This window comes from Lactuca virosa, chromosome 1 (genome assembly GCF_052849685.1).
Source record: "Lactuca virosa cultivar CGN04683 chromosome 1, Lactuca_virosa_CGN04683_v6, whole genome shotgun sequence".
NCBI classification, from domain to species: Eukaryota; Viridiplantae; Streptophyta; class Magnoliopsida; order Asterales; family Asteraceae; genus Lactuca; species Lactuca virosa.
The window spans coordinates 51,627,974-51,655,448 of record NC_136426.1 but is presented as its reverse complement, the minus strand read 5'-3'; the positions used below and the strand labels follow the sequence as shown (position 1 = coordinate 51,655,448).

The 27,475-nt window shown below is 29.8% G+C and overlaps 3 protein-coding genes and 1 pseudogene across 9 annotated transcripts; 3 read left to right on the top strand and 1 right to left on the bottom strand.

Annotated features, from left to right (window-relative positions):
- Positions 1 to 5,410: 5,410 nt before the first annotated feature.
- On the top strand, positions 5,411 to 7,337 carry AZG2 (Xanthine/uracil permease family protein). The gene has a single exon (XM_079063098.1). The coding sequence runs from the start codon at positions 5,487 to 5,489 to the stop codon at positions 7,134 to 7,136; it is 1,650 nt and encodes a 549-aa protein (XP_078919224.1). The 5' UTR covers positions 5,411 to 5,486; the 3' UTR covers positions 7,137 to 7,337.
- A 26-nt stretch (positions 7,338 to 7,363) lies between these two features.
- LOC145128349 (phosphoribosylglycinamide formyltransferase, chloroplastic-like) lies at positions 7,364 to 9,182 on the bottom strand (annotated as a pseudogene). The gene is made up of 5 exons (XR_013716840.1): positions 8,445 to 9,182; positions 8,203 to 8,315; positions 7,950 to 8,120; positions 7,733 to 7,856; positions 7,364 to 7,654 (listed from the first exon to the last, which is right to left on the bottom strand). The product of XR_013716840.1 is annotated as a phosphoribosylglycinamide formyltransferase, chloroplastic-like (transcript).
- Positions 9,183 to 9,510: 328 nt separating this feature from the next.
- Positions 9,511 to 11,786, top strand: LOC145127789 (uncharacterized). Of its 6 annotated transcripts, none has more exons than XM_079063030.1 (6): positions 9,511 to 9,944; positions 10,039 to 10,222; positions 10,367 to 10,467; positions 10,658 to 10,764; positions 10,850 to 10,963; positions 11,671 to 11,786. In XM_079063030.1, the coding sequence occupies exons 3-6, from the start codon at positions 10,395 to 10,397 to the stop codon at positions 11,677 to 11,679; spliced, it is 303 nt and encodes a 100-aa protein (XP_078919156.1). In that variant the 5' UTR covers positions 9,511 to 9,944; positions 10,039 to 10,222; positions 10,367 to 10,394; the 3' UTR covers positions 11,680 to 11,786. The 6 variants fall into 6 exon arrangements, with proteins under 6 accessions (XP_078919156.1, XP_078919160.1, XP_078919091.1 ...); XM_079063034.1 differs by having other exon boundaries at positions 9,514 to 9,944; positions 10,115 to 10,222; XM_079062965.1 differs by having other exon boundaries at positions 9,514 to 9,944; positions 10,362 to 10,467.
- Positions 11,787 to 16,621: 4,835 nt separating this feature from the next.
- Positions 16,622 to 18,131, top strand: LOC145127738 (uncharacterized). Its single transcript, XM_079062888.1, has 2 exons — positions 16,622 to 16,999; positions 17,888 to 18,131. Exons 1-2 carry the CDS (start codon positions 16,848 to 16,850, stop codon positions 17,946 to 17,948), a joined length of 213 nt encoding a protein of 70 aa, XP_078919014.1. The 5' UTR covers positions 16,622 to 16,847; the 3' UTR covers positions 17,949 to 18,131.
- Positions 18,132 to 27,475: the final 9,344 nt, after the last annotated feature.

Here is a 27,475-nt window from a genome sequence, read left to right as displayed (position 1 = left end):
TCCATTTAACTTGTTTTTTAATCGGCATGATCCACATTTTTTGCCATATATAGATTTACATTGTAATTTATTATATATTGTTTAATTTCGTTTAGAAAATTGAGTCTCATCCACGGTTTATATAATTTGAATTCTTTAAAGCTTTTATATTAACACAATAACACAATGCAGAGTTTGAAAAAGAGATGTATGTCGTCAAACGAATGAAATAACATTTTCATTTTTCAATACTATTTACGTATTACATTATTCAGAAAATAATTTTGTTAATAGTTGTAGTTTTCAGTTTAGATTTTCAAAACAGATGAAAAAAGTATATGAATCCATTATTGCTTTAATAATTGAGATAGAAAAACATATGATTAAAATTAATTTATATATGAATTATGTGGATAGAAATCAACGTCTTATTTCTAGTGTTGTGTTTACTGTGGGTAAAAAACTTGATCATATCCTTTGGGCATCTGATCATCCATATATCAAATCCTGTTTTATATTATTCTTGGTATAAAGAATTATATTGATTATGATGTTAGTAAAACATCAAATACATGATCATTCCATCTCAAACGCAAAGCATGGTTTCATAAACAAGAAACCGATGTTTATGTTTCATATTATTCACATATATATAAATAACATCTACGGATAAACGTGGATGTTACAATTATACTATAATAATTAAGGGTTTTTTTAGGTACCGTTTTATTATTATTATTTAACATGTAAAAGGCGCGTCATGGCACACACCAAGGCGTGGCTACGCTGTCTCGAAAACTTTCATGGCGGCGATGTTAGGTGTGACGCGTGTTAGGGCACATTATGGCGCGAGTTTTTTTTTAAGGCGTTTTTTTTTTCTTTTTCTTTTTGGCTTTTCCAAATCGAGAATGAAATCATTCAGTATTTGTTAAGCTTTTCTTTTACTAAGTGTTGATATAACTTTTCTAAAAATATTATATATTTTACATAAATCTATAAGGAATTTTCTACCATGTGTCCTAAAGGCATGTATAAGAAACATTAAATATGGAAAATATTTTTATCATAATTAAATGTGAAATATATTAATTATAGTGAATACTCTTTATAATTAATGCATTTCACATTTTTCATTGAGAAATATTTTGTATAATTATTGTTTTTCACATTTAATTATTGTAATATTTCCATAATTAATGATTCTTATCTCTATCCTTAGGCACATGTTAGAAATCTCAATCTATAATTATGTGATTTTCACGTTTTTTATGTATACAAAAGTGTCGTCTTAAGTTACGCTATGAAAAACGTAATGACTCATAAAACCTTAAAGCTTGACTTTGCCGTCATGTTACGCCTCAAGACATTTAGAACCTTATTATTATATATATGTAATTTTTTAGACGAAATAGTAATATTTTTTTAGTATAGAAGCAAAATATGTAGGGCGTGTTCCGTAAAATTAGCGGGTAACAGTTAGTTTGTAGCTTGTAGCGTTTTGTTAGACGCTATATAAAGTAGCGTTTGGATTTGGAGCGTTTTGTTTAGACTAAACGCTAGAAGCTTGTAGTGCCGAACGATGCTTTCTGTTCAAAACAGAGCGTTTGTCAAACGCTAGAAGCTAGAAGTTCTCAAACGCTCCGAGCCGAACACCTCCGTAATATTATAACGTGAAAGTAACTAACTCAAAGGGAAATTTCCCATAATTGCTAATATTCTTAAGTTTTGTTTTTTCAAAAAATATCCAAAAAAATGATGTTCAAATAATCATAATTTTCGTAGGCATCACTCGTGAAAAAATATCCACATAATTTTTTTTTTGTCAATACGATGTCATGTTTTAGGTTTTGACTGCAAAAATCTCTTTTTTCCCCTAATTTTGAACCTATATAATTTTTTCATACGAAATCCTTTTTAGTTTTTTTTTCATTGTGTTTTTTTTAACAAAGGATATCCATAGACAGAAACGGAGGCAGTAGGGGGCTGCCGGATGCTCTGCCCCCTAATCTCTTCCAAAGTTCATGTATATAATACTAAAAATTAAAATAAGGGAATCATTAAACTTTTAGCCCGTTCAGTGAGCCCCTTCCAATTGTTATATATACATACAATGAGGGTATGAGAATTTTGACCAAAAGTAAAGCCCACGTCACCTTAAATCCCTTTGACTCCACCCTATTTCTTTTATTTTAATTGGCTAATGATTGTATACCCTATTTACATCAAATCGTCACTTACTATTTTATTGTTGTATAATATTTTTGATTGTCAATAGCTATTTTATTCATGTATAATATTTTAGTTAAGAATTTGTTTTGGCTAAACTATTATATCAACAAGATCTTAATTCTATATGGTACATTTTTATTTTTATTATATATTTTACTTCCTGTAACTTGTAATTAATAATTTATGCTTATGGTTTGGTTTATTATAATAATAAGGTAAATCATACACAAAAAAAGAATCATCAATTCTTTTTGTATGACCTATATTTGAATTCGGTTAGTGATACTACTGAAAATCGATTTAGTTTCTATTTAGAGGATATTTTTTCATTTTCGAATTTTTTTTGAATTTTACGAACTCTTATGATATTTTGATATAAAAATTATTTTAATCAATTATTATGATGTAAGTCCCCTTATCCTAAGAACCTGGCTCCGTCCCTGTCCATAGAAATATCACACTCCAAATTGAGAGGTTGGAAAGTCATAAGTTTTCGGTTCCAATGTAAATTACTCCTTGAAAAATATGAAATAATCCAACTCTCATCTACTTGCTCATATTTCTACTCATTTGCTTCAAAAGTTACTATGTTATTGTTGAATGAGTTCATCGTTAATTGGTTATGCAATTCTGGTTTTAAATTGTTTGCTGAACTTATAATGTGTATGTTTCTCTTAATTTAGATAATTTTGTGTGTTAATTGTTTTTCTTTTCTTTTACGTTATATCAAATGGGATTTGAGGAAGAAGAAATCAGTAGCAACTAGAAATAAAGCAGTGTCTTTTATGGTGTATTAATTACTATAGATGACACGGAAAATTTTGATTTCATAATGTGCATGTTTCTCTTGATTCTTGATTTAATATGGAATAAAAGACTATGTTCAATTTGATATTTTATATCTCTTTCTATATAGGTTTTTGTTAAATTAACGAAATTGTTATTAATTATTTTAAAATTATTCAGAATGTTAGAATAATATTTTTTTTCATTTAACAAATCCACTTGGTAATTTTATCAAAAAAATATTCTCATTCGTAACCAAATTATTAGATTCTTTAAATCATTTAAGTCTTTAGATCACCCAACCTTAAATTGTTAAAAAAAGGACCAAACAGCCATATAAAAAAATATTATATACTTATTTGTGACGTTCCTTAAATGCAGGGGCTAAATAGGCAACTAACCTCACTTTTACCCAGCTTAGTGGGTTTGGCCTCAAAGTTGAAAGCGAACATGTGAACCGAGGACCATTTTTTCACAATAAAAAAAAATCAGACCATTTTTTGTACAAAACAACTGGGCTTACGTTATATTAAATATCTTTAAAATTATATATATATATATATATATATATATATATATATATATATATATATATATATATATATATATATATATGACAATGATGAGGGTCTGGTTCCGGTGAGAACTCTTTTTAAAGTGATGAGTCGTGAGGATACCTTAAAAAAATTGCAAAAAAATCTGAAAAAAATACAAATCATAAAATCGAGCATAATACTATGAATCCAGGAAAAAAAAAATTGGATTTTTTTTTGCATCATTAAAACTGAATCATGGATCATAAAAGTTGAATCATGAATCATAAAAATGATCCATGCTTCAATTTTAATGATCCAATTTTTTTTCCAATTTTTTTCTCTCCGATGTAGTACTATGCTCGATTTTATGATTTGTATTTTTTTTAGATTTTTTTTTTCAATTTTTGTAAGATGTCCTCACGAGTCTTCATTTTAAAAAAAGTCCTCACCCGATCCTATTTCATAATGATTGACGAAAATGCTTATAGTTTTATAATAAAACCCTTCATGGAAAATATATAATTTACAACATAATTTAGCAAGATATTAGATAATTGAAAGATTCGTGTTCTTTATAAAAGTTTAGTGCTTATATAACTAACAAAACATAAGATATATATTTTTTTGTGTATTTACGCAACAATGGTCAAAAGGTAATCTAACTCTTATCAAAGTAACATATTAAATTAAAGGGAAAATATCTGGGAGGGTAATTATTTTATATACTATTTACTTTAAATATATTGTATATGCTTAAAAACTAATTATATATATATATATATATATATATATATATATATATATATATATATATTTCACAAAACAAAAATATATTTATTTATTAAAAAGTAAAGTTTAAAATTGATAAATATTTAATTAATATTTAGGAAATTATGGATATTTTAAAAATAACATTTGAAAAAAATAATATAAACAAATATGAAAAATAAAATCGCTATTAAAAGTGGGGAAAATGACTTATCAGGGTAATTAACTTTTCATTTTGTTCACATTTAGACAACTTTTTTTGTACACAGTTAATCATTTAACTTGTTAATTTGTTTACATATTACCATTGTCATTTGCTATAGCTGGTGACAATGACAATATGTGAACAAATATAACAAGTTAGCAGATGACAATGGTAATATGTAAACAAATTAACAAGTTAAATGGTCAAATGTGTACAAAAATAAAGAAGTTATCTAAATATAAACAAAACGACAAAGATACTTACTTTGGTAAGTCATTTTCCCTAAATTAAAAACATTTAAGTGTTCGTAAATACGAATATCATCGATATAATTTTAAGGGCAAATGATATAAAATACCTTAAATTTGATAGAAATTTACAAATTTACCGTTTTGCATATTTTAGGTTCATTAAAGCCGGAAATTTGCAACTTTTTTTTTTCAGTTATAATATTTTATGTATTTATGGTTCGTTAAAGTCATTATATTTGGCATAAATGTTCGTTTTTTTTTTCATTAAAACCTTAAGTTTAACGTAAATTATCACAAAAAAATAAATTTGTGTATTTCTACCAAACTTACGTATTTTATTTGTCCTGATTTTAATGATTATTGAAATAATATTTTAGTATAAACGAATAAAAAGTTCAAAATACAAAATCTTAAAAATCATGCCAGCATATTTTTTAAAATTTCATGTTATCAATGTGATGCATTTTTTAAAGGAAAAAAAGCAAGTTTTTGTACATAGCTCAAATAAAACAAGTAAATTCCTAGAACAAAAACAGAATCTTTCACAAACTTCGAAAAGACCCAGTTAGGTTTCCATCATTTAAAATTGATCCTTTTTCTCCCTACATTTAAAGCAAGATACAAGTCATATTGCATCATTCACAAGTAGAGATAACACACACTACGGCCAATAAAAAGAGAGATGTGTGTCTTATAATAAGAGTAAACCACTCAGAGAAAGGTTACTCAAATATGGGAGGAGGGGAGTTGTGTTCAAGATACGGAAATGGGGTTTGTGAAAAAATGGGGAATTTATGGGAAGATTTTGGGAAAAAATTGAATGACTCAATTTCAAATAGCAAGATTGGCAAATATTTCAAGTTACAAGCTCGAAAGACTTGTTTCACTCAAGAACTTCGGGCTGCAACCGCGACATTTCTCACCATGGCCTACATCATCACAGTCAACGCCACAATCCTGACTGATTCCGGTGGGATGTGCTCTGTTTCCGATTGCACTCCTCCTTCATCCAACCAAACATCAACATTTATTTCCTCAGATTGCATGTTCAAACCCAATATCGGTTATGAAAATTGTCTTTCAAAGCTAAAAAGTGACCTTATCGTCGCCACCGCTTTGTCATCGATGATTGGATCATTAGCTATGGGCATATTTGCTAACTTGCCTTTGGCATTGGCTCCTGGTATGGGCCCAAACGCTTACTTGGCTTACAACTTAGTGGGCTTTCATGGGTCAGGGTCCATTTCTTATCAAACAGCTATGGCCATTGTATTGGTTGAGGCTTGTGTTTTTTTAATTATTGCAACTTTTGGGCTGCGTGCCAAGCTAGCGCGACTCATACCCCGATCGATCCGGTTAGCTTCCGCAGCCGGAATCGGGCTTTTTATAGCGTTCGTGGGCTTACAAGCTAATCAAGGTATTGGGCTTGTAGGTCCTGATCCTGACACCTTAGTAACCCTGGCAGCATGCACCAGTAGAAATTCGGTCACCGGGGCATGCACCGATGGAATCATGCAAAGCCCAACATTTTGGTTGGGCTTAGTCGGGTTCCTAATCACATGTTATGGGTTAATGAAGGATATTAAAGGTAGCATGATTTATGGTATCTTGTTTGTCACCTTAATATCATGGATTAGGCACACATCCGTGACGGTTTTTCCCGACACACCTCTAGGCGACACAAGATATAAGTACTTCAAAAATGTGGTAGATTTTCACAAAATCGAGTCCACCCTAGGTGCAATTAGCTTCGTCAATTTTAACCGAAGTGAAGTATGGGTTGCCCTATTCACTTTATTATACGTAGACATACTTGCCACCACAGGTACATTATATACAATGGCAGAACTCGGGGGTTTTACTGATGAAAAAGGCGGTTTCCAAGGGGAATATGTAGCATACATGGTCGATGCAGGGACCTCGATCGTGGGGTCCACGCTCGGTGTCTCTCCAATCGCAACTTACATCGAATCCTCAGCTGGGATTCGAGAAGGTGGTAGAACAGGATTAACTGCAATCCTTGTTGGATTTTATTTCTTTTTATCGATATTTTTCATTCCATTATTTAGCAGTGTGCCACCATGGGCCATTGGTCCATCTTTAGTCATGGTCGGAGCTTTGATGATGAAGGTGATCAAAGATATCGAGTGGGATAACATTAAAGAAGGTGTACCCGCATTTGTGACCATTTTACTCATGCCTTTAACGTACTCGATTTCAAATGGAATTATTGGGGGAATCGGGATGTACATTGCTCTTAGCTTGTATGATTATGGAGTTTGGTGGTTCAAATGGTTGATCAAGATTAAGAAGATGGTTTCAAGAGAACAAAATCAAGTATCTGCTAGCATTGCGGCTGATCGAATCGTTGAGGTGTTGTGAATATTTTAGAATTATCTTTTCTTTTGTTTTATTTTAAGATGGAAGAAGATGCACGAGCTACCATGAGAATTCGTTTTCTGTGGCAGTTCCTGCATCTTTGATGGATCATTTAGGTTTCTATCCTTTATGTTTTGTTGTGTTTCTTCTTTCCATGAACTTTGAAATCTAATATTAGATGTTAAACTTGTGTTGTTAGATACTTTAATTTTACCCGAGTTTCTACTATATTCTTAACCAATATCTTCATTTCTTTTCACTAATATAAAAAAATGCACACAAAAAATGATAAACTTGTTTTGCTTGCTTCCACAATTATTTCTTTCCAACTCCAAAGCTTCAAGAACTAATCATGCGTTAACAAATTTCTCAAACCTGCAATTTATCTTGTTTGCTCTCTGTATATATCTTATAATGTTGAGGGTTAGCTTTGCTTTCGTAATGATAGGAACACCATCTTCTCTCCAAATAACACGTTCTTCATATATTGCAGCTGCCACCTCAGCATACATTTTATGTTCCTAACAATCCATGTATGTACATATTAAAATTTACAAAAAGATTGCAAAATACACAAACTTTATTCAAACAATGATTACCCGGCGAAGAACCCTAGCAGCAAGTTCTTCAGCAGTGTCATTAGCAAGAACAGGAAAGATTCTTTGAGCTAGAATTCGGCCATTGTCATACTTCTTATCAACAAAATGGATCGTGGGGCCCAGAATATCTTATCAAAATAATAGGAAAACAAAAACACATGAGAGATATCATATGATGCAAAATAGCTCTCGAGAGTCGAGAACATTCATTAATCATTACCTAGCACCAGAAGCAATGACAGCTTTATGCACCTTCAAACCATAATACCCTTTGCCTCCAAAAGCAGGAAGAAGTGAAGGATGAATATTCAAGACTGAATTTGGATAAGCTCGGATTAGTATAAGCTTCGAGTATCCAGCTAGAAGTATAAAGTCAATCTTGTATGTACTACGCTACACAAAAAAGGTAATGAACACCAACAAAAAAAAAAAAGGAACGAATAATATGATTGATGATAGGAAAATTTCACCTTAGAGCATCTACAAGATCGTTTGAAGACATGCCTTCTGGTTCGTTTTGTGTTCTAGGATATATTATAACTGGGATGTCATTCTCTAAATGCATACTCTGCACCTCCACAATCTATACATTTACAAAATGAAAAATAAGGAAATCTAGACATGAAAAACCACTGGCTTTGATGCACATATTACAGATGAATCATGCGGAATCGAAAAGGTAAAATAAGAGAAACAAGATGCTAGAATCTACCATGTTTGTTGGTGACTAATACAACAAAGCGTCCATGAACATCTCCCATAAGAATCGCCTGATAACAGCTTGGAAGTTCGAACCACAACCGGAGACAAAGACAGCAAGGTTTTTCCTTCGAACAGCGCTCTTCAAACTCTCTCCTTCATCAAAACTAGTTTCTAATTGTTCGTTGCTATCTATACACTTTAATACTCTCTTCCTCGATGCTACAAATGGCGGAAAATTATGAAAATCGTGGGGTTTTATGGATACTCGGCTTTGCAACTTTAATTGTGAACTCGATGGAAGAGAAGCGGGAGTAAGGAATTGGAATAATGTTGTATTTTTATGGTTTTGAAGTGATGAAAACAACGAATTTGAGCAAACACTAAAAAGGGATTCCATCGCCACAAATAGGCTAGCAACTTTAGGGTTTTGGAATTGGTAGTATGATGATCAATGTAGGGCCGGTCCAAGCTGTGGATCAAAGATGGAGGGAGAGGAGGTGGAGGACGGAGGAGTGCTGGTGAGTTGGAGGGAGATGAGGTGGCGGAATGGGGTAACGGTGTCGCATGAGAATTTTGTGCAGGGATCGTGAGTGGTTGTGATGTGGAGGAATTGAAGGGCTCTTAGTTGCGGTGGGTGAAAGATGGAGGAGGTGAACGAAGACAACCGGTATTGAGCGGGAACGGTGTTGTGGAGGCTGGTGGCGGAGTAGAGACTGTGGCTGTAGGATACAGGGAATAGAGTGCGGCACTGCGGTGTGGGCGTTTTCTAATTTAGAAATTAATAAATTAAAAAAAAAAACATATTAAAAAAGTGTGAAAAATTAAATTTTAAATGTAAAGTTCAGATTTGTAATTTAGTGAAAGAAAATTATAAATATAAATAATTATTATATATATATTAAACTTATCCTAAAAGATGAATAGTGAACTGGTGAACAGTTTCACAAAAATGGTCCCTTAAGTATATTTTTTCTAGGGGGGGCATATTTTGACATTAGGTATATTCTTTGTGTATACGTGTTAGCAATCTACCGTCTCTTTATCTTCCCCCACTGTATTGCGTCTGCACGTGTTGATGAACGTGCATCAGATCAATATGTTCTGGATTCTTCTCATATTTCTGCTTCATACTTTTCTCGCCATCAACCACACATAATCGAAACTCCACTAACCTTTGGTGGGATGAGCAACCTCCGACTTCTTGAGCATGTCGATGTTCCTGAAAAGCATCGATCGGCGCCGCTACCACCATCTGTCGTTCCGAGAGTTTGTAAGAAGCGATTGAGCACCGCCATCGCCACGTCTGCTTGGGTTCGTGTCAGATTAGGGCTCGATTCTGCCACCTCCAACTTCTTCAGCATGTCGATGTTCCTGAAAAGCATCGATCGGCGCCGCTACCACCATCTGTCATTCCGAGAGTTTGTAAGAAGCGATTGAGCACCGCCATCGCTACGTCTGCTTCAGTTCGTGTCAGATTAGGGCTCGATTCTGGTTTTAAGAAACATCTCAGGTGCCGCTACCCCTCTTTTCCTCTTTCAATCACTATTCGTTTTCCGTGCTTCATATACTTCTGCCTTCTCGACCTCCCAATTAGTTGTTCACAGATTTCATTGCACCCACCAATCCTCACCGTCGAAGCCCTCTAACTAACCTGCTCCGTCGGCTTCTTCTATGACCCAGTTCGAAACAGAGGAGATATCGAAGATAGGTTCCAATCAACCGCCGACAACTGCTGTACTTCACCCGTATGTTCTTCTCGGAAAGCACAAATTCACCCGTGAACTGAAGGTAACACATACAGTTCAAATTATACAATGATGTTATTAGATAACTCCGATTTCCTTGAAATTAGGGTTTAAATTCGACGAATTTGACCTTGTGTTCCCGTTATTTCTGTTGCATGTGGTGGTTTTTTTACAACCGTCAGTACAGGTGGTGGCCAGTTGTGGAGTTGGGTGACATGAAATGCATCATGACCAAATCCGACCTGTTCACTGAGTTCTCCACCATCTTCGTGGAAGTTCTGCTTTGTGGTAGGTAATTTTGTGCTTTCTTTCTTCACTTTTCTTTTGTTAAAATTCATCATTGTTATTCTATTTGCTCCAAATTCCATCAGTAAGATTTCACATAATATATATGAAATTGTTTGCTTTTGTCAATCGTCGATACTTTTAATGGTTGTTCCCATAATATATATGAAATTGTTTGCTTTTGGATTACCAGGGGTAGACATGACAGGTGGCATGCCAGATATGAGCCTCATGTTGCAGAATTCTGTTGTTTCTCAGATGATGCAAAGCTTGCTTTCAAATCCCCAGTATATGGAGCAGGTATGTCAAACATGATATACACTATAGTTGAGGTATCAAAGTTTTTTATAATTTTTTTAATGGTATTGGTAATGTGAATTTGTAGATTGTGAGTCAAAACCCTCAACTTCGCAGTATGTTCGATTCTAACCCTCAATTGAGGGAGATGATGCAGAATCCAAAGGTGCTTCGTCAGTTAACTTCACCTCAAATGATGCAGGTATACATTTGTGGAGTAGTTTTGTTTTGTTGAGTCTTTGAGTGATGGAATTTTGAGTTTGATGATAACTTGATTTATTTTATACAGCAAATGATGTCTTTACAGCAGCTACTACCTCATTTTACACTTTATATTTTATGTTAAATCAGATTAGATTACCTTAAAAGTCTTATGAAAAGCTCTCATATATCAACATTCTATCGAAATCTCTTTTTTGGTTGGATATAGAACTGAATGTGACATACAATTGAACTTGATAATAAACATCAGCAGTTTTATATATTTACTATATTTTGTTTTTTATAAAAAAAATTGGAATTGAAAAAACCCTTTTCACCCTCTCTAGGAATGGTGATACAGGATAATATCTGGTCTCTCACATTGATAAATTTTTAATCATTCCAATTTTTAGTTTGATTTTTTTTAAATTTTATTATGTTTTTATTGCACCGCTTATGCTCATAAACTTTCACAATTTGCATTTCAGTTATATCATTTTATTGTTAAGTGGTTCCTCTAACTCCATTGTATTAACTTCCAACTTTGAAATTTATCAAGCTTTGTATGTGTATGGAATTAGTATGATGTTATAGGGTTAGAAATTAACTTAAGTACCATATGTTATCCTTATGTTTACTTCAGAAGAGGTTTCTTCCGATTTCGTTCGATTTGTAATTTTAATTATTTGGTTTGAAATTGGTTAACAGATTACATAAATTCTTTAGGGCTATGTTTAATTAGCTCTCTCTATTGCGGTTGGACTAGCCTCTTTAGGGGCAATTTGGTCAATGTCATTCGTGTTGCTCCCAGCAAATCCATTGAGGTATAATTTTTTCTTTTTCTGTCTAATCTTCATATGGTTTAGTTGATGTTTGAATTGAAAGTGATGATTATATGCTATGGAATAATCAGAACAAAAACAAATGAGATGGACAAGGGTAGAAATGTGATTTTACTCTACCATATGATAAGTGGGTTTGTTGCAGTTCCAGTTCGTATTGAACTAACTGAAGGTGATTATATGCTATCTATGGAACTTCATCTGGCTTGGTGTTGTTTTTAGAGTATTTTTTATTTGCATATTACAACTGATATGTGATTTTTGTTCCAGGATGAAGTTGGAACAGCAACCCTGAAGACAGTTGAACTTGATGCATTTTTAATTTGATTATGAAGCTTCAATTCTTATTCCATTCTATTGATTGTTACTTTTTTTTTTTTTCGATTTCCTCAGGTTTCAAAGTTAATATTATGATGATGGAAGTGGATACTGGAAATTCTCGGCCTTTAGAAGTTTCTACGCCTGCAAAAGAAGCAAGGAAGCATCCAGAAACAAAGGAAGTAAGTTAATACTGAAAGTCCATTGCTCTTTTCTCAAATATATTTTATAAATCAGTTATTTGATTTAGTAGCTACGATTTCTTGGAATGAGAGCAGAAGACAATGGATTGGGGATCTATTTCAATTCTCAAAGATCACAAAGAGAGAGAACGCCATAAGATCATGTCACAAGGCTTAGTTTGCATTCTAATTTCGTTTTTTGCCCAAATTTTGGTACGATGTCGACTAATTTTAATCTCAAAAATCAAAATTGATAATGTAGCTCAAGAATTCAAATGCATTTTTTGTTCGCTTACTCCACTCTTGGGGTAGCTGCTCAACGACTTATGAAGACTTGCTTTAAAATAAAGACCATTTTCGTGAGCCAATACCGTTACCAGTAACAGTTGTTTTCTTACAACTCTTTCATGGAATCAAACATCACGAACATTGCAATATTTTCATTTTTTCACCCAAAATCAAATATTTTTTCTTAGATGTGTTCACTCGATATTGTAATCTTGTCTATATTTACAGAAAACAAGCATTTTAATCCCAAACTATTTCAGTGTAGTGAAATCTTCACTCTTGAGTATTTTGACTTATTGTAACACATTCAAAAGTCAACTTTGTACTGACCGAACAAAAGTTTTGTTTTTTTATTTTTTTATTTTTTTTTGCACATGATATTAGACTTCTTAGTTGATATATGGCTTCATGATGGTTTTTTATTTTTTTATTTTTTTTTGCACATGATATTAGACTTCTTAGTTGATATATGGCTTCATGATGGTTTATATGATTAGATGATCAATTGGAATTTATCATAATGTTCAAAGAAACTATTATGAGCATTGTTCTTTTATCCTTTGATGGTTTTTTAGTATCAATTGTAAGTTAATAGCATAAAAATTGGCTTTCCAAAACTTAGGAAGAACCAAGAAGTTATAAGGTTTTGTTGTGCTCTATACTAAAAAAGTTCTATGATGCTGGCTCCTATAAAAATTGAGAAAAAACATATACAATACGTTGACAGTTTTGAGAAAAAGCTAAGGTTTTGTTTTCCCCAATGTTTTTACAAATCTGATAAGTTTCTTGTGCTTTTTACTATCTTGAGGTAAAACGCACTTTGATTTACTCATGTTTTCCTCAACTTTAATCTCCGCTAACATCCTTCAGCTACCATCCTTTGGAATTTGAAGATGATTGATGTTAATCGTGTAACTTTTACAAACCCTGAGCAGAGTCATTTTAAAATCGTGGAAATCTTTACAAACCTTGAGCGGAGTCATTTTAAGATGATTGATGTTAATCCAGTAAATTTACCATACATATATACATGTTACAAAAATAAAGTATCCATTAAAATACAAACATTACTTCCTAATACATACTGAAAAAGAAAAAAATAAAACCCTGATAAAAACCAAACCCTAATACATACTGAAAAAGAAAAAAATAAAACCCTGATAAAAACCAAACCCCGCGGTGCGGGGTACCCAGTTAGTTATTTTTAAAATTTTCCCTTTAAAATTTTATTTTATATATACTTTGTGCAACTATATTTGATTGTTAAAAAATTTCAACCAAATTTTCAGTCTATGATTCTTTCCGATTATAACTTCTTCAACAGCATTTATGAATTTACAAATCGTTCGTTAAAAAGCTTTTTGAATCATTATTTTTGTGTTTTAGTTATTTTGAAATTATAAACAATGAAAAGATATAAATTGTATCATGAAATCTATAAATAAATTGATAAAGGATTTACATTATTATGAAAACGTCTTAAATATTTCTATAGATAATGATTTGAAAATGTAACGAACTTTTAATTTTATTTATATTTAATTATTAATTTTTTTCGTACTTGATTTACCTATTAATAATTTAAAATTGTTCATATTTACTCTTAGTCTACAACCGATCATAAATGGTAAAATATGAACAATTTCAAATAATTCATTAGTAAATCAAACATAAAAAAAAATCAATGACTAAAAATGAACAAAATTGAATGTGCATTACGTTTTCAAATAATTGTCACATAAAACAAATACCAAAATAAGAGGTGCACTCTTGTATAATAATAAATGGTTTTTAAGTAAATAATATAATTTGAAATATATGTTTCGGATACAATTATTTTGCAAACTTCCAACATAATAATCTGGTTTCGCAAAATACTTATGCACTGACTATGAAAAAAAATTATCGATGAAGGTACATATATGTCTTGCTATAGATATCCAGCGATGACACATCGAGACCAAAAGGTTGATTGTTGGAACTTCGTAATTGTTTCTTAAAATTTCGATGTTGCATATCATCTTAGTAAAAGTAGTTAGAGACTTCCAGTAACATGTCAGTTACCACATATATTATTTTTCAAAAAATACATTTAAATGTTATATGGAAGTTATATCCTAGTTTTGAAATATTTTATTCTAGTATCATTGAGACTATATAAGTAAATAAGTAACGATATTAGAAGTATGATGTTTCATATAAGATCTTTATAATATTTATTGATTAGCTTATGAAACATAACTAAGAAGCATAGGGTTAATAATTTTATATGGATAATAATTTGAAACAGTAATGAACTTTCAATTTAATTCATTAAGGCTATTGGCCTACAGTTGGGCCTTCAGTTGAATATCAAGAAAACCGAGCTCTTTTGTCCCTCGTGTGATGGAAGGAAGCTGCGTGAGGGGCTACTCCCGGTTGGCTTCGGTAGGCCGTCATTGGGGGTGAAACTTCTCGGGGGAGCTGTTAGCAGAGATGCTAGTTTCATTAGCAACTTAGCTATAAAGAGAGCTGAAGGCGCTGTGAATTTGATGCGTCTTCTTCCACAATTGTCTGACTCGCAGAGTGAGCTCCTTCTACTTCGGTCTTGTATGGGTATTGCTAAACTTTTCTTTGGGCTGAGGACGTGCCAACCCGTTCACATGGAGGAGGAGGCGTTGTTCTTCGATAATGGATTACGCGGGGCGATTGAGGACATTGTGGTTTGTGGTGGCCCCTTCTTTGGCGACTTATAGTGGTGACTTGCTTCCCTACCCATTCAGTTTGGTGGTTTGGGTTTATACTCAGCAGTAGATGCTACCTCATATGCTTTTGTTGCCTCAAGGGTCCAATCTTGGGTATTGCAAGACCACATCTTACGGGATAGCGATATTTATGGTATGGATTTTGATTATGCTTGTGCCTTAGATTCTCTTCGTAAGAAGCTTCCGGACATTGACCTTAGCAGTTTTACTACTAAGGACACCGCCCCCCTAAATCTCATAATACACTGGCGAGTGCCCTTTTTAGTAAAATTATCCGAGATATGGAAGTGAATTTCAATATGACGGCTCGGCATAAAGCAGTTTTCCAGTGTTTACGTGCACCACATGCTCAATATTTTCTTCTAGCTATCCCTATAGATGAGCTTGGCCAACATATGTCTCCGGTGGAGTATCGTACCATTCTCAGATATCGACTCATGATTCCAATATTCCCAGCCGATGGGATATGTCTGGTGTGCCGCAAGGCATGTTTGGACTCTTTCGGGGAGCATGCAGTTCATTGCAAAGAACTCATGGGGTTCAAATACAGGCACGATATGGTTAGGGATGTTTTGGTCGACATATGTAAGCCTGTCGGGGTTTCCGCCAAGAAAGAGGCTCCTGTGAATTTCCTGACTGACCCGACAGAAGGAAGGTTAACCCTTAGACCGGCTGACGTTTTGATTTTTGGATGGGTTGGAGGGAAACACACATGTGTGGACCTTACAGGGGTATCCCCTCTCGTAAGTTTGAGGGCCGGGGGTTTCACGGCGGGACATGCTGCATTAAAAGCTGCTATATGCAAGATCACCAAACATGAGAAACCGTGCATAGAAAATCAACACGCGTTCATACCATTTGCATTTGATACGTTTGGTTTCCTTGCGCCGGATGCGGTGGAGCTTCTTAGTAGACTACAACGGATCATGCATAGCCATGTTATATCCCCTAGATTTATGGATGTAGTCTTCAAAAGAATTGGTTTTACCATACAAAATGGCTTAGTGGCGCAACTTGTTGCTTGTTTGCCTTCTCATTCGTTGTATGATGATAACTAAATAATATCATACCAAAAAAAAAATTACATATTATCTTTTCATGTTTAATTATTTAATTTTTTTTCGGTATTAAATTCACCATAAATTATTTGAAATTGTTCATATTTTATTCTGATGACGGTATGGTGATAAGGATAAAATATAAACAATTTTAAATAATTCATGGAAAAAATCAAATATGTAAAAAAGTTTGTGAACAAAATTAAAATTTAGTTGAAGGATTCACTTGTCGTTTTTGTATTTTGTGAATCCTCTAGGACTTGACCGCCGTCGTGACAATCGTATTGACGACATTCAAACCCCTACCCCAAATCAATCTCCGGCGACCACCTGCCGTTTCCGCCGTGCGCTATCTTTCAATCTGATTACCTACCGAACACGAAGATTTCGGTTAGGTGTTCATCTTTTGCGACAACCCTTTTTTTTTTTCATAGATTGGATTCTATCGAACGAATGGCGTTAACAAATTTCATACTGACCGTGGTGGGAGTGAGCGCAGTGGTTCTACTGATGAGGAGCGATGTGAAACAGTCCGCTTCCATCTTCAAACGCAACGTTCGTCAGATTCGCCACTGGCTCGAAGAAGAATCTGCATCCGCCGCTAAGTACTCTTTCAATACTCACAAATTGTTCCTTGATTTACTGACTCATGTGTTATACTTTCTGTATAAACCTAAACTATTGATGTGCTGTAGAACATACGTAATTCTCCACTCATTTCTCGATTAGAGTCCATTTTGTAGAAAGTTAGGGTTCCAAAATAGGAGTCATAGTCATAGACAGCGTCCTCGAGCTTCCTACTCATAGTGATACTTATCAAGTTATCAGAAATCTTCACAAATTATGGAGACATCACTCTAATTTTTGAAAGAAGAGAGTGGTAACTAGTAAGAGCATGCAAATTGTTGCAACAGCCAACAAGAATGATGTTCAATCTATGTTTGACTTAACACTTGCATGTTTTACAAAATCCTTGGATCATTTAACAACTTCAGCTTCGCTATTTGAATTTGAATGGATCCTAGACATTGATATCATGAATTTTATCTAACACTCTTCAGGATATGTATACTTGGGTGCTTCCAGAAAGCATGATTGAACAATTCCTCATTAATTCAAAATGTTCCTAATTCATAACCTAAAAATGTGTTATGTCAAGACTGTCTACAGCTAGCTTATGCAATCATACAACAAGAAGACAGTTTATTACTGACTAGTTTGAGGTAGGGTAGAAATGAAGTCTATACTTGTTTAAATCAACCCCGGAATATGTTAATTTTGATAATTTCATTAGCAAGTTGTTTAAATCACAAGTAAATGTATTTAGTTACATGCCTTATGAGGTTCAAGTAATGAGCTGTTCTTTAAGGTATATTGCCTAATGGGCTGGATTTTTCAAAGTACAATGTTCTAGTAAGAAAACAAATTGAAAGTACATTGCTATTTCTTGCATTTAGCCACTGAGTTGGGGGAAATTTGTTTTGGTTTTATAGGGAAATAGAGAAAGCAAAACCAAAGGAGCTGCCAAAGAAAGATATTCCCAAGGATGATTAAGCTGATGATGGCTAGGGTTAGAAAAAAAAACAGAGTCCCTGCAAAGAGTTTTAAACATGTTCACTTACATGTAAAAATCCGTATTTTGGCTTGTTGTTTTTTTTGGTAATAAGAATTTTAAACATACAAGAGTTTCTCTTATACAAAGGTTTAATTTGAGCCTATAAATCACTATTCTGGCTTGTTTTCTTTAGCATAAATGAACTTATGTTGCTTGTCATAAGAACATAGTTTTTCTCATAAGTATGGACTAGTCAAACCTGTAAAAGTATTATAGTTACATGATTATAACTCTAATCATGGGGGTCCCACGGTTGAGGATTTATGGTGTGTAGTCGATAATTTAATTGTATATGTTGAAAAACTACACGCCCTGAATGTTGATGGTCGTAATGACCCTTTAAAATCAAGAGGTTGACAATCATAGTGGTAATCAGAGACAACACCAAAATTGTTCTAGAAAACTCAAAAGGGAACGTATTGATAACTTTTAAAATGCATATATAAAAGCGTACATAGAACTCTATCCTCATTTTGGCTGATATTGCTAAATTTCTAAACATTAAAATCAACATCCATTTTGCCTAATTAACCTCGAAAATAAACTAGTGAAAAATACAGAAATTAAGGAAATCAAATATTTATTAAAAAACATTATAAAACAAAATAAGGAAATAAGCTAAACTTGAGGTCTAAAACGGAGGAACTCGACAGACTACAGATAGGAGAACCAGCTTCATCTGTTTTGTTTTGTCAGACGAGAGCGTTGTTTTGACGATGTATCGCGGGCCTACAAAGTCTATACGGATCAAAAGTTATGTTTATTTTAAGTTGCGTATATTAGTCATCTATATCTATATCTATCTATATCATACTATATTATAAAGAAATTATTTTTCATTTCACCACATTCATTTGAAACTCCAATGATTTTTCATTTTCTTTCTAATAATGATTCTAATTTGGTTAATAAGGTTAAATAAATATCAAAACTAAAGTGTAATCATATATAAACTAAATTTGAATATTAAAAAATATATTTACTTCTACATATAAAGTTATGTTTTTTAACTTTTAACATATTATACTTAATTAATTTATTAATTTTAATATATTGTTGGATGTAAACCATTATCATTTTAAAGCTATAACATTTGAGCAATTTTTATAAAATACTTAAATTATTAATTTAAATATAATATTACAGGGTCAACTTAAATATAAATTTTAGTTTAACTTAAGCAACCCAAATAATATTTTGTAAATAGTTAAAAGTGATAAATTATAGTGTCTTTCTAATAATGATTATAATTTGGTTAATAAGGTTAAATAAATATCAAACCTAAAGTGTAACCATAAATAAACTAAATTTTAATATTAAAATAATATTTTTATTTCTACTTATAAAGTTATGACTTTAACTTTTAACATATTATACTTAATTTATTAAATTTAATATGTTGTTGTATGTAAATCATTATCAGTTTAAAGCTACAACTTTTGAACAGTTTGGACAAAATACTTAAATTGTTAATTTAAATATAACATTACAGTACTAACTTAAATATAAATTTCAGTTCCACTTAAAAAACCCACTAAATATTTTGTGATTAGTTAAAAAGTGATAAATTGTAGTGCTAAATGCAAAAGCTAAATTGTAATCTCAATTTAACTAAAATATTTTCTAAAGATATTTTTATAATCGTTAAAAGTTTTCAAATAAGCAGCTTACAATAACTTATAATAACAATAGTTAAAAATAATTTTATATAAATGATTATATTGTTACCTTTAAATAAAAAAAATAATGTTTGATGTTTTAAATAATTATAATGATAGAAATTAAAACGTTAAACAAATAAATTTTAAAATTAACAATAACAACAACTATAAATAACATTAAACCATATATTATATTTAATTTTATTCATTAGTAACTCGTAGATAGAAGTCATTCAAACGATGTAGATTATCCAGTTATAATAAATGTATATATTATCATATTATTCAAAATAATCAATATATTATATCAATTTAGTATACGAATTATTATATTAAATTTAACAACAAGGTTATTGTTATATTAAAAAAAACATATATTTGTAAAGATTTCAACTATATAATATACTTAATTTATTAACTTAAATATGTTTTTAGTTGTAAACATTATCATAAATGGAAGACTTCATGACTTATCTATATGATATATCTAATTTGTTAACTTCAATATATTGTTAAATAAATAATCTACATTAATATATCAAATAAGCTTAAAAATTTAGTGTAAAATTTAAAACTTAAAGTAAAATATCAAATAATATTTAAAAAAAAATTCAATATATAGTTTTTTAACATAGTTAAAAGGAAAACATTAAATATAATTCATATAAAAGAACCTAAATCTATGAATCGAATTCACTAACAGGTGTCTGAAAACTATATTTTAAAATAACTAAAATTCGATTCAAATGTTTTTAAATTAATTTATAATAATAATAGTTAAAAATAATAGAAACTTAGAAATTAAACTATGATAGATTACAAACAGTTGTTGATAATTTAAATAGTCATCATGATGAAATGAAAATGTCGTCAATTTTTTTTAAATTAATAAATCATAATAGTAGTAAATTAAAATAGTTGACAAACACAACTAATATTATACACACATAAAACATGAGTAGAGACCATTAAATGATTTGATTTTAATAAGCGTTAATTTATCTACAGTTCAAATTAATTATAATTTTATATAAACTAAATGTAATAATTATTATTTTATAGTTAATATATAGTCTACTATAAAAGGCCAATCTCTTTGAGTAGACACAGAAATACCAATCACATACAAAATTCACAAAAAAAATAAGTTTAAACGTTTTTGTGTTGGTTTGAGGGCTTTGGACCATCTTTCGAGCCATGTTATTATGTTAAAGTTTTTAATTTGTAAGTTTGTTATATACTAATTCTTTATTTTTCTTGGTTTAAGTATTCTTATAATGTAAATTAGATTAGTGTCATGTTATCGATCATATGTTATGGAATGTGATATAGATAATATTTAATTAAATATTATATATATTTATGTATGTTTGTGTTGCTTCAAAGCAATAATTAATTAAAAATCATGGATATGTCATGTTATCCATATTATCCATGTAAGTCTCTTTTAAAATGCAAATTGTTTATCTTATCACATTATATTTTAGTATATGTTTAACATTTTAAGTATAATAATAAGTGTTTTTTAAAAGTTTTCTTTCACTTGTTAATAATAATAAGTGGTTTTAAATTTAACGAATAATAGTTGTAAATAATAAAATCAAATTATAAAAATCATGGATATATCATATTATCCATGCAAGTCTCTTTTAAAATGTAAATTGTCAATCTTATCACTTTATTATTTAGTATATGTTTCATATTTTAATAATAATATTAAGTGTTTCTTAAAAGTCTTTTTTAACTTATTAATAATAATAAGTGGTTTAAAATTAATGAACAATAGTTTTAAATGATAATTACATCAAATTATAAATTACATAACGTTAGCTAAAAATAATTATATTTTAAATGAACATTATTAATAAAATTAGAAAATAATTGCATAAGTAAAAATATAAATTAATCAATCATAACAATTGTTAAAAATAATACTAAATAGATAAATATATTTAAATCTATTAATGAGGAAGGTGGGTTGATGTCAATGAATATTATTGTTCAAAATAGTTGAGATTATATATATATATATATATATATATATATATATATATATATATATATATATGTTAGTGTAAAAATATTATGTCAGTTAATGTTAATAACATAACCATTATAAATATATATTTTTCAATATTCTAACAATATATTATTAACCTGCGCCGCGCAACGCGCAGAAATTCATCTAGTATACTTATAAATGAAACATTTTTCCTTTCACCACATTTATTTGAAACTCTCATTACTTTTCAATTTCTTTCTAATAATGATTATAAGTTGGTTAGTAAGGTTAAATAAATATCTAACCTAAAGTGTAATCATATATAAACTAAATTTCAATATTAAAATAATATTTTTACTTTTACTTATAAAGTTATGTCTTTAACTTTTAACATATTATACTTAATTTATTAGTTTTAAAATTTTGTTGTATGTAAACCATTATCATTTTAAAGCTATTATTTTTGAACAGTTTGGATAAAATACTTAAATTGTTAATTTAAACATAACATTACAGAGTCAACTTATGTATAAATTTTAGTTCAACTTAAGCACCCCAAAAAATATTTTGTAAACAGTTAAAAGTGATAAATTGTAGTGTTTTTCTATTAATGATCATAAGTTGGTTAATAAGGTTAAATAAATATCAAACCTAAAGTGCAATCATAAATAAACCAATTTTCAATATTAAAATAATATCTTTATTTCTGCTTATAGAGTTATGTCTTTAACTTTTAATATGTCATACTAAATTTATTATATGTAATATGTTGTTGTATTTAAACAGTTATCAGATTAAAGCTATAACTTTTGAACAATTTGAATAAAATATCTAAATTGTTAATTTAAATATAAAATTACATGGTCAACTTATAAATTTTAGTTCCACTTAAAAAATTCAAAGAATATTTTGCGAATAGTTAAAAGTGATAAATTGTAGTGCTAAATGCAAAAACTAAATCCTAATATCAATTTAACTAAAATATTTGCTAAAGATATTTTTATAATCATTAATTTTTTTTTTCAAATAAATAGCTTAAAATAACTTACAATAACAATAGTTAAAAATAACTATATATAAATGATTATATTGTTACCTTTAAAAACAAAAAACAATGTTTGATATTTTAAATAATTACAATGATAGAAGTTAAAACGTTAAGCTAATAAATTTTAAAAAATTATTTAACAATAACAACTATATAACATTAAACCATATGTTATTTTTTATTTTTATTCATGAGTAACCCGCAGGTAGAAGTCATTCAAACGATTGAGATTATGTAGTTTTAATAGATGTATCTATTATCATATAATTCAAAATAGTCAATATATTATATCAACTTAGTATATGAATTATTATATCAAATTTAACAAGAAGACTATTGTTATATTTAAGAAAACATATATTTGTAAAGATTTCAACTATATAGGTGTTTCTGCGCAACACACAGAAATTCGCCTAATATCATCATACATACTTATAAAGCTAACATTTTTTCTTGAATCTCATGCATTTGAAACTCCCTTTTTTAACTTCCTCAAACCACATTCATTTGAAACCCCCTTTTTAACTAATGCAACTCAAAAGTTTTCTTAATTATGATTTAACACTAAAAAATTTTATAACTTATATTATGTTTAATTAGCATTTAGTGAAAAGTTTACTATAAAAAGGTCAATCTTTTTGGAACACATGCATACAAATCATATACAAATTTCAGAAAGAAAACAAACTTAAATGTTTTTGTGTTGGGTTGAGGTCTTATGACCACATTTGGAGATATGCTATTATATTAGAGCTTTTAATTTTGTTATACTAATTCGTTTTTATATTTTCTTCATTTTTGGATTATTGTAATACAGTCGTTGTATATTGTGGTTTAGTCGTTAATATATTGATCATATGTTATATAGGGTGCTGTCGAAAATATTTAATTAAATATTTTAAATAATTTTTTTTTTGTTTTGTAATTGTATCGTTTCAAAAAGATAATTAAAACTCATATATATGTTATACTTTCCATCTCTCTCTCTCTCTCTCTCTATATATATATATATATATATATATATATATATATATATATATATATATATATATTATAATAGAAGTCAAAACACTTCAACCAAAATTCATTTAAAATCTAATATTTCAAATGTTTTTTAATAATGATTGTAAAAATTTCAACATGTGTTACTTAATTGATTGATTAATAAAAATATTAATGTTTTGAAACTCCTAACTCTTAAACTTATATTATTTAATTTGTTAGTTAACTAAAATATTTTTCCTACATAAAGATAACATTTTTATGTTGGGTTACTCATATTTGTTTATGTAATTAGAAAACAAGGTGTACATAGAATGACTACTTCAATTTCACATAGGAATCGATACCACTAGAGAGGTATGTTGTCTTTAACCGGTGGTAGGAGATCCACATACCCTTTTTAATTATTTATATTAATGCTTAGTAATATCTATTTTATATTCCTATTTACCTTAATTTTTTAGGTACAAATTAAGGAAGAGGATTCTCGGCGCACCAACATAAAGTCAAACGTATGCCTTGCAAAATATGTAATTAAAATTAAATATCATATTTACTAATCGACTTATTTTAAAACTCTTGATGACATTTATATATAATGATATATTTTGTATGATTTCATTCTTAATTTCAATGTTTAATATTTGAAAGTTCATATATGAAACCTTGGATGTTTTGGTGTAATATAAATAGGGTAATACAAAGTTTATTAGTTCAATATTGTTTATTAATAGCTCATTCAAAACAACTTATTTCTTATTTTATCCAAAAAATATTATCGGACATAAGAAAAGTAGATTATATTAATGTTATACAAAAACTTATAATATATATTGGATATTATAAAAGTAAAAGTAAAGTTTATAAGGTATGCACTATATTAGATAGTATCAAAATATAAGTTGATGGATTTTTATGTTATTTGATAATTTGGTTAATGCCCAAAACATGACTAAAAACGTAAATTTCAATATATTTTTATTTTTTCCCATAATTATTTTAACCACTTAAATGCATTCTTGCGCAACGCGCGAGGTTACGCCTAGTATACTTATAAATGAATCATTTTTCCTTTCACCACATTCATTTGAAACTCCCATGACTTTTCAATTTCTTTCTAATAATGATTATAAGTTGGTTAACAAGATTAAATAAATATCAAACTTAAAATGTAATCAAATATAAACTAAATTTCAATATTAAAATAATATCATTACTTCTACTTATAAAGTTTTGTTTTTTAACTTTTAACATATTATACTTAATTTATTAGTTTTAAGATATTGTTGGATGTAAACATTTATCATTTTAAAGCTAAAAGTTTTGAACAATTTGTATAAAATACTAAAATTATAAATTTAAATATAACATTACAAGATCAACTTAAATATAAATTTTAGTTTAACTTAAACAACCCAACTAATATTTTTTAAATAGTTAAAGGTGATAAATTGTAGTGTCTTTCTAATAATGATTTTAAGTTGGTTAATAATGTTAAATAAATATCAAACTTAAAGTGTAATCATAAATAAACAAAATTTCAATATTAAAATAATATATTTACTTCTACTTATAAAGTTATATCTTTAACTTTTAACATATTATACTTAATTTATTAGATTTAAAATGTTGTTGTATGTAAACCATTATCAGTTTAAAGCTCCAACTTTTGAAAAGCTTGGATAAAATACTTAAATTGTTAATTTAAATATAACATTATAAGGTCAACTTAAATATAAATTTCAGTTACATTTAAAAAACGCAAAGAATATTTTTTGAATAGTTAAAAGTGATAAATTGCATGCTAAATGCAAAAACTAAATTGTAATATCAATATAAGTAGCTTAAAATAACTTACAATAACAATAGTTAAAAATAACTATACAAATGATTATATTGTTATCTTTACAAACAAAAAACAATGTTTGATGTTTTAAATAATTACAATGATAGAAATTAAAACATTAAGCAAATAAATTTTAAAAAATTAATTAACAATAACAACAACTATAAATAACATTAAACTATATATTATATTTAATTTTATTAATGAGTAACTCGCGAGTGGAGGTCATTCAAATGATTGAAATTATGCAATTTTAAAAGATGTGTATATTATCATATAATTCAAAATAATCAATATATTATACCAACTTAACATACGAATTATTATATCAAATTTAACAACAACGTTATTATTATATATAAAAAAACATATATTTGTAAAGATTTCAACCATATAGGCGTTTCTACGCAACGCATGTGACAACCCGAAATTTCTATTATGTACAACCATTCACTTCAATAGGAGTCAAAACTATTTCAGCTAATTTTCAAACTTTTTGGAATAAGTTTAAGTATTTTAAGATTAGTACTTCAGGAGATAACAGGAGAGAGGATGCCCTAGGGTTTATTGTGCAATAATAATGTCCCAAAACTCCAAGAGTTTGGAGTTTACGGCCTAAACAAAGGTGTTTACGGCCTAAACAAAGGTGTTTACGGCCGTAAACCCTAAAAGAGGGTATAAATATGACACTTAGTCATTATTTATCACTTTTCACAATTTCAAGATCCAAAACTCAATTCTCTCTCAAGTATCATCGACTTTTCTTCTTGATCTTCAACATTGTAAGTGTTTCTAGCCCTAATAAGTTGATATCTTACTTAATCTAGTGATATAACATGATTCCATCCGTGAAATCATTCCAAAAGTGTAGATCTTCAAGTTTCACCAAGAACACCAAGAACATACACTAGTGTTCTTGGACTTTTAGCACCTTTTCAAGCTTCTACCTAGTAAGTGCTCTTACCCTAGTGTATTATAGAGCTTGTTACACTTCTAAACATCAAGAAAACACCAAAGAAACACAAGATCAAGGTGTTTACGGTCCAAGATGTTCTTGGACCGTAAACCCTAAAAAGGGTGCCAAAGTGTGCCCTAGTTCCTTCTAAGCCTTAGAAACTAGTCTAGACCCTTTCCTTAATGTGTTTAGTACTTGAAAATATCAAAAGACCATAAATCATTTGGGTTTACGGCCGTAAACCCAAAGACAAATGGTCCAAGGACCGTAAACTCCCTAAAGGAGTGAAATGGTGCCCTAATCTCTTCCTAAGGCTTATACATGAAGTAGGAATGCTTCTTAGGACTTGTAAAGCTTCAAAACTCAACATGGTAAAAGTACCATGAGTTTACGGCCGTAAACTCATGGGTTTACGACCGTAAACTCAATGAGTTATGGTCACAAAACCGTAAACTCCAATGAAGGGTCCCCTTGAACCCTAAACTCAATAGCAATGTCCTACAACACTTAGATGCAATCCTTAGGACTTATAGCACTTAAATAAGGTGTTTTACATGTCTTAGGATGTCTTAACTTTGTTAATTAGTTGTTTAAAGACTAATTGGATACATATATGTGATATTATATGTTAACTAGGATCATTGTGTGTGTACAAGTCTTCACTTGACACCTAGCATCCTATACATTCCGTTCATCCAAACCACTCACTACATGTGAGTTCATACCCCTTAATTAACCTTTTAAATGTTTTTAAATGCTTTTATGGGGGGGGGGATACAAGTTGAACTATTATAGTTATTATATCAATCACATGTGATTAATAACTACCAAACAAGTGGATTTCTTACTTTTCAAACTGTGTTATCAAACTGTTTTACTTCAAACTGTCTTACAAACTCTTTTACATACTAAATACTTTTACTTAAACTCTTTTAACTTATATTATGTGTAT

Excerpts from the sequence above, each read along its gene's own strand:
- LOC145127738 (XM_079062888.1), top strand. The coding sequence starts at position 16,848 with ATGGCGTTAACAAATTTCATACTGACCGTGGTGGGAGTGAGCGCAGTG. Across the intron at positions 17,000-17,887 it reads GAATCTGCATCCGCCGCTAA|GGAAATAGAGAAAGCAAAAC; the intron begins GTACTCTTTCAA and ends TTGGTTTTATAG.
- AZG2 (XM_079063098.1), top strand. The coding sequence starts at position 5,487 with ATGGGAGGAGGGGAGTTGTGTTCAAGATACGGAAATGGGGTTTGTGAA.
- LOC145127789 (XM_079062965.1), top strand. The coding sequence starts at position 10,106 with ATGACCCAGTTCGAAACAGAGGAGATATCGAAGATAGGTTCCAATCAA. Across the intron at positions 10,223-10,361 it reads AATTCACCCGTGAACTGAAG|TACAGGTGGTGGCCAGTTGT; the intron begins GTAACACATACA and ends TACAACCGTCAG. Across the intron at positions 10,468-10,657 it reads CGTGGAAGTTCTGCTTTGTG|GGGTAGACATGACAGGTGGC; the intron begins GTAGGTAATTTT and ends TTGGATTACCAG.